The sequence below is a fragment of the Diceros bicornis genome, chromosome 35 (genome assembly GCF_020826845.1).
Source record: "Diceros bicornis minor isolate mBicDic1 chromosome 35, mDicBic1.mat.cur, whole genome shotgun sequence".
NCBI lineage: Eukaryota > Metazoa > Chordata > Mammalia > Perissodactyla > Rhinocerotidae > Diceros > Diceros bicornis.
Genome location: NC_080774.1, coordinates 9,146,792 through 9,158,976, shown reverse-complemented (window position 1 = coordinate 9,158,976; position 12,185 = coordinate 9,146,792). Strand labels below are relative to the sequence as shown.

The window sequence follows — 12,185 nt, the reverse complement described above, 5'->3', positions numbered from 1 at the left end:
GCTGTAACTCAGCTTTCAGTATTAATTTAAATGTCACAGAGAGGCCTTCCCCGACCATCCTACCTTGGTGGGACCTTGTCTGTATCCCCACCACTATTACTTTCTGCCATCACTCCCTGGTCATTTCTTTCATAATACCATAATTTGGTCTTTGTTTGCCTTCCTACGGAGAGTAAGTTTGATGAGAGGAGGTGGTACCTGTCCATCTAGCTCACCTCTGTATTCTCAGTGCCTAGCACATAGCTGGCACTCAGAAACTATTTGCTGAATTAATGAAAGATCACCCAGCTAGCAAGGGAAGGGACAGGATTTAAACCCAGGTCTCCTTGACGCCAACTCCTATGATCTTTCTACTGTTTCCACGTGATTCTGCACTATGAAGCAGAAGTTTGACCCGAGTATCAGAGAAAGGGGTCAAAGTTAGCCATGACCTTTTAATGTAGCTACAGTATCACACAGAGTTACCCACGTCTTGTGCAGATCCTCATGTGGCTGTCACTGCTGTAGATGACTCATATCTGCTGGGAAAGGAGCCTCTGGACCCACATGGCAAACGTAACTCTGGAAAATCCAGGAGCGGGCCCTGGCTGAGATCTCATTTACTTCTCTCTCCTCCTTGCTATTTCCTCACATTCTCCGAGAGCCAGGACCTGGCTTCTGCCCCAGGAAGGGAAATGGTCAGCTGCAGCAGCTGAGAACACTGCCCTGGAGGAACCAAAACCAACAGAGGCAGGCCTCTCTCTTTCCACTGGGTAAAGCCAGAACTGGCAACTTCCCTGGCCCAGTACCAGCTGTTCTGAGGCACAAGCAGGCCCAGACCCAAAGGTGGTCCTTAGATCTTCCTCAAAATGCTCCATGAACATCAAAGGTGGGACACCCAGAAGGCTCCTGGGACAAAGACTGACACATACTTGAGCAAGCTGGGCTGACGGCTTGGTAAGAAATGTGAAGGATGGGGGGCTGCGGGGGCAGGGCCTCCCTTGTGCAAGAGAACTGTGTTGGCATTGCCCAAAGCAGAGAACAAGTCCTTCCTCTAAAGCAGGAGTTCCTAATCTTTTTTGTAACCTGGATCCTCTTTTCAGAGTAATGTTTTTAAATGCATAAAATAGAATGCATCGTACTACAAAGGGCACCAGTTATCTTAAAATGCAGATATTGAATTATTTTTGAAATTGTGATAAAGTAATATATAAAGTTGTTTGTTAACACAGTAAACTCTAAGAATTAACATCTGGTTTAATAACCACTGTAATTTTCAAGTCGTGGTGAGTATAAGTTATATTTTGAGATGTCTACAATAACTATGTTGTAATTTGAAAACATCTGTCATTTCAATTGATGACAAAGTCATGGGTACTGCTAATACAACTGTGGTTGGTTACCTACATTCATAATTGAAGGAAATGCTAAATTTCAGTTAGAGGTTAATGAAAATAAAGATGTAATTTTTTCCCATCCAACTTTATGGACCCCTTAGATTCTTTCTGCACACCACACGTGACTCTGCCCCAAGGACTGTTGGCCTCTCCTCCCCAACTAAAATGGGAGCTATCTGAAAACAAGGGCTGCTTCTTCATCTTAAGCATCTAGAAAGGGCCTACCACACAGTAGTTATCCAATACTAATCTGTTGGGTCTCTTTCATTTTCTAGGTAGACGAGCACATTGACTGTAAATGATACTTTTTCTTTTTTCAATCTTTGTACCTCTTTTTTCTTTTCTTGTCTTATTGCATTGGCTGGACTCTTCAGTACAACGTTGAATAGAAGCAGTGATGGTGGGCACGGTTATCTTATGCTCAATACTCATTTATTAATTTACGCAATAGGAATGTAAAGCACCAACTATGTGTCAGGCTCTGTGCTAGGGATAAAGATGTAACACAATTGAGATCTTCACCTGTCCACTGAGAAGACTGAGTAGTCAAGGGATTTCAGAGAAGATAGCAATATTGAGAACATTACTAAATTCTTCAGACTTGCTAACCTGCTCCCGGAGGATCCTGATTCCTAAAAAATATGGAAATAGGTCCCTGCTGGTGGCCCCCATCTCCAGGGAATAGGTAAGATTGGCAGCTGCAGGCTTTCCCAGAGACCACTGCAATGTGGGACAAAGAGGCAGCACATTGGAAGAAGAATAAGAGAAGCCTTCAGCAAGGGTCAGCCAGAGGGTCAAGCGAGGGGCAGGTTTTGAGCCTGGCCTTGATAGGGCCTGTTAAGGCCACCAGCTGTCTGTACTAAGCTTATACCTACAGGCGGGATCAGTCATCAAAACCAACAGAAAGAGGATCACAGCTTCGAGGAGAACAGGAAACAGGCCACTTCACACATCCTCTCCACTGTGTCTAGCTGGCCCTGGGGGAGGAGGGGAGTTGTTAATAAATTACAAGGTTGAAGTTTAAAATGGACCAGACAACGCCTTAGGGACTGGAATGGGACTGTTGTAATAACAAAATGTGACTGAGAAGTCAGACCAGACGGAGATGTTTTGCTAGCCAGGAGGTGGGGGACAAGATTGGGAAGAGCAGACTCAGTGGAAGATAGGTGGTAGGAAGAATCCTGGCCCCCCGAAGATATCCTCCCCCTAATCCCCAGGCCCTGTGAATATGCTACTGTATGTGGCAAAAGAGACTTTGCAGATGTGACTAGGTCAAGGATCTGGAGATGGGGAGAGTCTCCTGGGTTATCCAGGTGGGCCCAGTGTCATCACAGGGTCCTTGTAAGGGGGAGGGAGAAGGTCAGCTCTAGAGGAGACAGGATGTTGAAAGCAGGGTCAGGGTGATGCAGCCAGGCGCCAAGGCGTGCAGGCAGCCTCTAGAAGCTGGAAAAAGCAAGGAGGCTCCTCCTGGAGCCTCCAGAAAGAGCACAGTCCTGTCAACACCTTGATTTTCACCCTGCAAGACCCATGTGGACTTCTGACCTCCAGAGCTTTGAGGTAACAGATTTGTGTGTTGTAAGCCACTAGGTTTGTGGTAACTTGTTACAGGCGCCACAGGAAACTAATACAATTCGAGGAATTGAGACTCCCCCCTCCCCACCCGCACCCCCACCCCCGCTGAACCGGAAGCGGGGAGATGTGAAGGAGCTGGCTTCCGCCCTTGGAAATTTGGGACAAGCAGTCTTGTAGGAAGACAGAGGCTAACGGAACTGATTCCACAGTGTGGACGGCTGCAGAAATGAGGTATGAACAGAGTGTGAACAGGGAGGCCCGGGCAGGGGAGGGCCCCCAGGGGAGGGACATTACAGCTGGGCCAGGAAGGCGAGCAGTTGTCCCAAGGGAGGAGGGGCTCAGCCTCCAGGCAGGAAGGCTCCCCCTCTTGCCACTGCCAGCCCTGGAGCAGGGTACCCCCTCTTCACGTCGGGGCTCAGTCCCCATCCAGGAGCGCCCCCACAGCTTCAACGTTGGCACCCCCGCAGGACATTCTGCCCGCCCTCCACCCCTGCACGACAGACACTGCGCAGGGGGCAAGGCTGCCCAGGGCCACCCCTAAGTGATCAGGACGCGGTGCTGCCAGGAGCCCGCCCCCCCGAGCGTGCGGTGGGGAGAGGTCCCTGCCCGCCTGCACCCCGCGGAGGAAGGAAGTGCTTCCTCCTCCCACCCCTTCCCTCGGGCTCGTCGGGGCCAGCATTCCCGTGATTCGCGGCTGGCTGCCACGGGCGGGACCTTCGTCCGTCTGCGGGGCTGCGGGAGGCCCAGGCCAGGCTGGGGCCTGCGAGCGGGGGTGGGGCGGGGGGTGGGAGGAAGCTCGAGACCACAGGCAGGAGCAGCCAGGCGCGGGCGGGGGCGGGCGGGGCGGCCGAGCTCGCAGTCGCTGCGGGGGCCGCGGGCGCGCGGCGCGGTGAGTGCTCCGTGTCCGGGCGCCAAGCCCCCCGCCCCGGCCGTCCTCCCGGGCCCCCCCACCAGGCGCCCCCGGCGCGGGCGGGCGGTGAGCCCCGGGACCCCTGCCCTGCCCGCGGTGCTAGAGCCCAGCGGAGGGGAGGGCCGGGCACGGCCGCGGGACCCGGCAGGGCAGCCCCTCCTGGCCTCAGCTCTCTCCCCTCGAAAGTGGGAGTGTGGCTAAGAGCTACCCTCCTGGCTGGAGTGCTCACCCGGCCAGGTGCCTCCGCGTCGCCGCACGGCCTGCGGCAGCCACGGGCGAGGTAGGTGTCATCCTTGTCTCATCCTTGTCTCCCTCTCACAGGTGAAGAAACCGAGACTCGAGGGCCAAGCCCCTTGCCGTAGGTCGCACAGCCAAGGAGGCAGAGCCAGAACTTACACCCAGGTCGGTGTGAACCCCCAAGTCCTTTTATTCATCATCCCTGCCCTGCCCCGCCCTGGCCCCCTAGGGAGACTGTGGGGAGACACCTGGGGGTGAAGGCAGTGCTGGATACCCCAGGAGGAGGAGGAGGCTGCAGTGCACCGGCTGCCCGTCCCTGCGGGAGGAGCCTCCAGGGCAGCAAATCCTTGACGCGGGTGAGGGGTGCGGAAGAACAAGGATGGTGAGCTGGGGCCAGGTTAAACTCCAGGACAGAGGTGGGGGGAGCAGTGCAGCCCCTCCCGGAACTCCCAGGCCTTTAGCCAGCACCTCCACTGGGTGCAGGGGCTCTTGTGAGCTTAACCATGGGACTTCACCCCTCCGTGCCTCGGTTTCCTTATCTGTCCCCGGCGGTATTGCCAAGAAGGTTGAATGTGATGGTTGCTGTAAAGGTTAGCCGAACACCTGGCCAGAGGTCACTGCTGAGCGGTGCCCTCTCCACCCTCGTCCCTGCCCCTCTGAAAGCACTTCTCTGTCCTGGACACCTTTAAGCTCAGGGTGGCCAGGACTATCTGAGATCTGCAGCGTTTCCGGACGGCCCCACCAGCGGCTGATAGCTTCTTGAGTAAGACTGGGGCTGGAGGCAGCAACCTCTCCCCTCTGACTCCCTGGGGGAAAGGCTGGCAGGGGCAGGGTTTTAAAAATCTTTGGGCTGCGGCTTGCACAATTCCAGAACTGCTCTGCAGCCCCCAAGCCCTCCCCCACCACTGGTTTCGCAAGAAGGAGGAAATCGAGGGTATTCTTGCTCCAAAACCTACTCCTCTTCTCATCCCCCACGTCTGGGCCAACAGCAGCTTCTACCTCTCAGCATACTCTGAGTCTGGCCGCTCCTCTGCACCCCCACCTCGACCCCCAAATCCTCAGCATTGTCTGCCAAGCCCTCTAGGCAAATGGACCCTGCTGGTTTCTTGACTTGTCTCCTGCCACCGTCCTTGCCCTCAGCTGCCACTGCAGCCACACCGGCCTCCCTGTTCTTCCTGGGCCATGCTGAGTTCTCTGCTCTCTCTCGGCCTGCGCTCACGCTCTTCCTTCTCCTGGGAGTGCCCTTCCCTGCCATCTCCTTGTGACTTACCTCCTTGCAATTCAGGGACATCGTAAAAGTCACCTACTCAGAAGTCTTCCCTGACCACCCCACCTGCGGAGCCACACTCGCCTGCTCCCTGTTGCGTTACTGTTTTTCCGTCTTACCATGCTGAGCCGGGTGTGGTGTTGGTGTGTTTCCTTGGTTCCTCATTTGTCTCCTCGGCTGCAATATCTGCCTACCAGGGCCCTGACCTGTTCCTGCCTCTTCGCTTTGGATTCTCCAGAGCCCAGCACAGTGCCTGGCGCATAGTAAAAGTCCTGATGGTTTTGTATAATAATTGCAATGTGTGCAGTGTGTGCAACCATCGGAGTTCCACTTTCCTTACTTCTCATTGCTTCGCTGAGTGCTTTCTACGTTTCTACGTAGACCTCAGGGTTGTCATTCCTTCCACCGCCTTCCTCAGCTTTTCCCTAAAGTGCGGCTTGTGGGCTGTTTCCAGGTTCTAGCAGTAATACCTAACTTAGCTTTAAACATTGTGGTCCAAATTGGACGTGTGTTTTTGCTCTCAAATGACCTCTTTGAGATATAGCTCCCCAACGGTTCAAGTCAAGGGTGTGATCATCCTGAAGGCCTTGCCACTTATTACCAGATGGCTGTTCAGAAAAATTATCCCTGGCGATGTCTGAAAGTTTCCCTACAGCCCCACAAGCGCTGGGTTTTTCCATTTTTATGTGTTTTGTCTAGTTTAATGGAGCAGTCACGGTAGGTGTAAATTTTCTGTTGCTTGAATTAGTGAAGCTGTTTGTTTTTCTACATTCATGCTAGTTCTGTTTCCTGTCTGGTGAACGAAGAAAATCTCCAGGGCACCGTAATTCTTCCATTCACCTTCGCTCGTGGTGATGGTTCCGCTTGAGCCCATCTCGTGGGAGCGGGGTGAGGGCCCCAGGGGCTGGGACAGGAACAGCTCGAGCTGAGCTGTGCTGGCTGCAGGAGCTGCTCTGCCGGTCAACCAGCAAGAAACTCTGAGAGTCCCTTGCGCCCTCGGCATAGTACTATGGGGAGAGAGAGCTTTTTTTTAAGTCTTTGTGAATATTTTTTTCAAAATGGTAATATTTTTTTTAATTATAAAAGTAGCACGCGGTGTGCAGGTATTCATTGGAGCATGGGGGCAGCAAAGGATTGGGAAACAATGTGAATGCTGATCACAGCTGCGCGCATCCCTCTGGGGCATCCGGTGCAGTCCTTCCGAGGAGGGTCTGATACAGAACGACCTCTGAGATGCTGGCTTAGTCTCCTGAGGCTGTTGGCTTAAAACAACATAAACTTACTATCTTTTGGTTCTAGGGTTCAGATGTCCAAAATCCGTGTCAGTGGGCCACAGTCAAGGTGTTGGCAGGGCTGCATTCTAGGGGGGAATCTGTTTCCCTTGGACTGTGACCCCTTCCTCCATCTTCAAAGCCAGCAATGTAATATTTTCAAATCTCTCTGACTCCTGCCTATGCTTCTATAGTCACATCTTCTCCTGTATCTCTGATTCTCCTGCTCTGCTTATAAATACCCCTCTGATTACATTGGCCTCACCTGGATAACCCCATCACAGAATCCTTAATGTGATCACATCTGCAAATCCATTTGCCACATAAAGTGACATGTTCACAGGTTCTGGAGATGAGGACATGTGCATCTTTGGGGGGCTAGTATTCAGCCTACCACACCCTAAAGGAAGGCAAGCCAGGTTCAACAGTGTGTGGGCTCTCATTTGTTTAAGGAAAAAAGAGAATATATATGTATGCGCTTGTGAAGGCATGGAATCCCCCTGCCAGCTGCCTGAGAAAGTGGTGAGAGTGGCTGATTCTGGGAGGGACAGGGGTGGGAAGGAGGCTTACTGGTCATAGTCTGTCTTTTTGTGTTAAGTTTTTTGCTACATGCATATGTCACCTACATTAAAAATAATTTTTAAGAAATAATACATAGTCACTGTAAAAGTTCAGAACTTCCAGAAGCGCAGAGAAGGAAAATACCCCCAAATCGCTCCCTTTTTCTCCAGAGGTAAGCACTGGGAAGAGTTTGTCTCTATCCTTACAGACTTAAGAAAATGCAGATGCAATTTTGTCACGTAGATGGGGTCAGAGTGTACGTGCTTTGCTATAATGTGATTTTTTTGGCTTACTGTATTAGTCATATCTTTCCTCATCACATAGGAAGACTTAATAGTACTAGTCTCCCACTGCTCAGATGACCCCTAACCGACTTATCCAGACCCCCGCTGGTGGACGTTTAGATTCTTTGCTGCTTTCTGGAGCAACCCCAACACTGTAATGCCTGTCGCTCTTTTTTTTCCCCCAATTGGAGTGAAATTCACATAACATAAAATTAACCAGTTTAAAGTGAGCAGTTCAGTGGAATTTAATAGATTCCTGATGTCATGCAACCACCACCTCCAGTTCCAGAACATTTTCATCACCCCGAAGCCATTAACCCGTCACTCCCCGTTCCCGTCTCCCCGCTGCCCCTGGCAGCCACCAGCCTGCTTTCTGTCTACAGATTTGCGTGTTCAGGATATTGCATATCAATGGGATCAGGTGATATGTGACCTTTCGTGTCTGGCTTCTTGCACTGAGCGTGATGTTTTCAAGGTTCATTCATGCTGTAGCGGGTGTGGGTACTTCCTTTCTTCTTATGGCTGGATACCGTTCCATCGTGTGGATGTGACGTCTTTCATTCATCCCTTCATCCCTTCATGGACACTTGGGCGGGTTCCACCTTTTGGCTATGAATAGTCGTGGACATGTATTTGTTTGGGTGCCTGTTTTCAATTCTTCGGGGTATATACCCAGGATGTACATCCTTCTACACATGCTCTGAGCTTTATACTATTTTCAGACACTATTAACTTCAGCAAGTTAAAAATAATTTGTAAGAAAGGGTTGCAGAGCGCATCCTAAGGCAAATGAGAGCAGGGTGACAGATCTGAAAAAATGTCTCCTTATTTTCCAGATCCGGAGACAACAGGAGAATGGCCTCCTGGGATGACAAGGTAAGTCGATTCTGCTGGACTTGTGGCGTTAGAGGACCCCCCAGCCTCAGGAATATCATTCTGTTGCGTGTTTCTAACAGGAAGGAGGGACAACGCCTGTTCAGAATGTTTCCGCCACGGCAAGGTGTTTCAAGTCACAGGTGAGAACTATAGAAGAAATTCACATAAGCTCAAGAGAGCCTGATGGTCTGAGTCAGACCATGCAGATCCCAGCTCTGCGATTTAATACGCGTGTGTCAGTGGGCCAGGCCCTTCACCTCCCTGAGCCTCAGTTTCCTCATCTGGAAAATGGGGAAAAAATTACTTATCACCCATGTTCCTGAAAGCTAGTTGGGAAGGGTCAAGGAGGCAGTGGTCTCAGAACGCTAGGCCAATACTGAGCCCATAAGGGGCTTTTTCCCTACTGCCCATTTTACAGATAGAGGCACTTGGGCACAGAGAGGTAAAGCCACTTGCTCAAGATCACACAGGTAGGAAGAGGCAGAAATGAGATTTCAGCCTGGCCTGACTCCACAGCCAGTGCTTTGCCTCCAGCATCGTGCTGCCATCCTGAGACCAGTACACTCTGTCCTGATGTCTGGGGAGCACGTTTGTTGGGTTCGGGGGGACATCGGTTGTGAAGGGTGGGGACAAGATGGAAAGGAAGTGTTGGCTTCCGTTTCAGCCGTTCCCTTGGAGCTTCCGGGGGCCTGACTGGCAGAGCCGTCGGGGCAGTGCTGGAAGCTCAGGGTAGCAGCTCAGGGTGATCCAGGCGGAGACTGAGAAGTACATGTGAGGGTCAGCAGGCTCGTCATGGGGTGATGATGGTGGTGACCTTGTATTTCATCAAACTGATGACCCTGTCATTGCAAGACTCATTCTGATTTTAGAGCCGTTTATGGTGTAGGAGGGGGAAATGATCTATGGCACTTATAGGATGCCACCAATTCTGATTTCAGAAGTGTGGAAATAGGGGGAAAATGTTTCTCTTTGGGTTAATGAAACATAATGGCGGTGATGGTGATAATAACAGCGTGAGCAGCTCACAGCTGTTGAGCACTGACTCTGTACCAGGCGCCTGCTGAGGACTTTCTAGATATTCGTCTTTTCAGTCCTCCCAACAACCCTGTGGATTAAGTACTGTTATTTCCCCCATCTTTGTTGTTGTTAGTGCCGTTGAGCCGACTCCCACTCCTGGCGCCTCCATGTCAGCAGAGCAGAGCCCTGCCCGGTCTTTTTGTGCCGTCCTCTCACCTTCTGGTGCTGTATCAGGCAATGCCCTGCTACTATTCGTAGGGTTTTCATGGCCAGTTTTTTCGGAAGTGGGTGGCCGGGTCCTTCTTCCTCGTCTATCTGAGTCTGGAAGCTCCACTGAAACCTGTCCACCATGGGTGACCCTCCTGGTATCTGAAATACTGGTGGCAAAGCTTTCAGCGTCACAGCGACACGCAGCCGCCGCAGTATGACAACCGATAGATGGGTGGTATGGTTCCCTGACCAGTTGCGGCAGGGAGAGCGCCAAATCTTAACCACTAGAGCACCTCCCCCATCTTACAGATAGGGAAATTGAGGCACAGCAAGGTCTAGCAACTTGCCCAAGCTTACACAGCTGGCGAGAGGGTCAAACCACCCCCCCTACCTGGCTCCCATGCCCTTAATCACTCTGTGATTGTCCTGAACGCTTTCAAACACGATCATCCCAAGGATGGGATAGGCCTCCAGAGGGAAGAGCTTGAGGAAGAGTCCATCGCAGGCAGGAGGAGAGCACAGTGAGGGGCACAGAGGCAGCAGGGGCTACGGGGAGGACTCCTTCCCTGATTCATTCATTCGTTCACCTAACAAATGTTTATCAAGTACCAGCCATGTGCTAGGCACCAGCATAACTCTCGGGCTACAGCAGCAAAGCAGTACACACTGGTCCCTGCCTGCCAGTGGCTTCCTCTCTAGCTAGGAGACAGACCCGTATCAAGTCTCAAAACTGTGTGAAAGTACGTGTGGGCAGAGCTGTGAAGGAGAGGCCCTGGTTAACCTGGGAGCTTCACGGGGCCGCTGAGACCTTCAGATCAGGGAGGGCTCCCTGAGCTGACACCTAGAGAGTCAGCGGAGGTAACTGGGTGCAGGAGGAAGACTGAGGAAGGTGGCCTGGCAGAGGAAGTGGCTTGGGTGGAGGTCAGGAGGTGGATGGGAGTGAGGCCCGACTGAGGCCAGGGTGGGGCAGCACGGTGGGGGTGTGAGGTGCTTAGGCTGGAGAGGCAAGGCCACACAGAGCCTGGGGACACTGGAGGTCTGGGTGGGGCTTCCAAGAACAGTGGGCCAGCAGGGCAGGGTGTCAGCAGGGCAGCGACTGGTGAGGCCTGGGCTTGGCAAGGTCTCTCTAGAGCTGTCTGGAGGTGGATGGAAATGACAGAGGGACAAGAAGGGCCCGTGGGGCGGGAGCCCTCCTGAGGGGAGCAGACACGGCAGTGGCGCTGGCGACAAGTGAGTTTGGGGAGGGATTTGGGGAGGATGGCAGTGGAATGCACACAATGTGGGACTGATGTTCAGAGGAGAAAGTCCCCTTTCCCTGGAAGGTCGTAGAAGGTTCTGCAGAGAAGGCGGCCTCTGAGCTGGGCCTTGGGATTTGAGCGTATGGGGTTGAAGGAAAGGGCATTTCCAGCAGAAGGACGACAACCACCACCGTGTGGAGTTGAGACAGTTCCTGGTATGGTGTGGGAAGCACAGTGCCTGCCGCCCAGTAACGGGGTCGTGAGTTCTGGTTATTGTTATTACTCAAAGGCACGTGGCAAGAGTTCGCCCTTCCCTTCGTTTGTAGTTCCCTATTAAATTAGGCAAACCAAAAAGTAAGTGGAAAGGCCCCACACGTGGTCATACTGTGGTGACACCGGCCCACTCCTGCATCTAGAGGGGGCTGGATCACCCACACGCTGTCCGCGAAAGAAATCTGACAGTGTGTCAGGAATCATGAACATGTGCTTAAGCCAACCCGGTCACCTCACTTACAGACAAGGAGCTAACCCACAGAAGGAAACTGTAATTTATGAGCCATAGTTCTTAGCACATAGATGCGTTGAATGGCGATGCACCGTTATTTTATGTGCTGTGAAGAAGAGAAAGTGCGCCATTCACTGTGACACAGTGTGACACAGCACTGAAACTAGTCAATTGTAAGACACATTCGGATTTCAGGAACGTGAAGATGGGGTCTTAGAATTGGTGATGAAGATGTTTAAAATGAGGAACAGCCAAATCAGTAAATGCGATAGTGACAGCGTTGACTCCTTGCTACGTTTCTTGGCCATTAAGAAGGCCTAAGTCTGATGCACGGAACCAGTGGGAAAATAAGGTACAAAATTGTCTGCAGTCTTTGATTATAATTGGAAAAGACACATAGATTAGAGAGAGAGAGAGATGATAAGTTTGGTGTGTGGGATTATGAATTTATTTTATTTTGCTCGTGTTTTCACAATAGTCATGCTCAAATAGATCCAGGGTCATTGGGGTGAATGACAGCAGATAAAGCTGCTGTGTCCAGGTGAGTCTGGGGGTCTGAGTGGAGCTGGGGTGGGGTGGGGTTGAGGGCACAGAAGCCTCAGGGGAAGTAGAGGGCTAGAATGCAGACCCAGGGACATACCTCGGGAGCTCCTGGGTGGGAGCCTGTCTGTCATCGCAGAGGCCAGGACGAGGGGCTGGCCCCCCGGCGTTGCGGGGAGCTGGGGACGATGGCCCAGGACCGCGGGGGTAAATGAGCCTCTGCCGAGTCAGAGAGCCAGTTCCTTTAGTAACTTACCCTCAGGGAGTTAATTGTGTTTTTAAAACGTTGTCTTTTTTTTTTTTTAATTTTTATTTATTTAT

The 12,185-nt window shown here is 51.9% G+C and overlaps 1 protein-coding gene across 4 annotated transcripts in view; it reads left to right on the top strand.

Moving 5' to 3' along the window:
• The first annotated feature begins 3,111 nt into the window (after positions 1–3,111).
• Positions 3,112–12,185, top strand: part of HVCN1 (hydrogen voltage gated channel 1) — a 33,551-nt gene continuing 24,477 nt past the window's right edge. Inside the window, exons 1-4 of one of the 4 annotated variants that reach the window (XM_058531406.1) lie at positions 3,112–3,179; positions 4,180–4,260; positions 8,315–8,354; positions 8,435–8,494. In XM_058531406.1, the coding sequence (XP_058387389.1) occupies positions 8,334–8,354; positions 8,435–8,494 (81 nt within the window). In that variant the 5' untranslated portion in view covers positions 3,112–3,179; positions 4,180–4,260; positions 8,315–8,333. Of the gene's footprint in view, positions 3,180–3,795; positions 3,838–3,880; positions 3,925–4,179; positions 4,261–8,314; positions 8,355–8,434; positions 8,495–12,185 lie in introns of those variants that run through there. The other 3 variants (XM_058531407.1, XM_058531408.1, XM_058531409.1) reach the window with 3 other exon arrangements.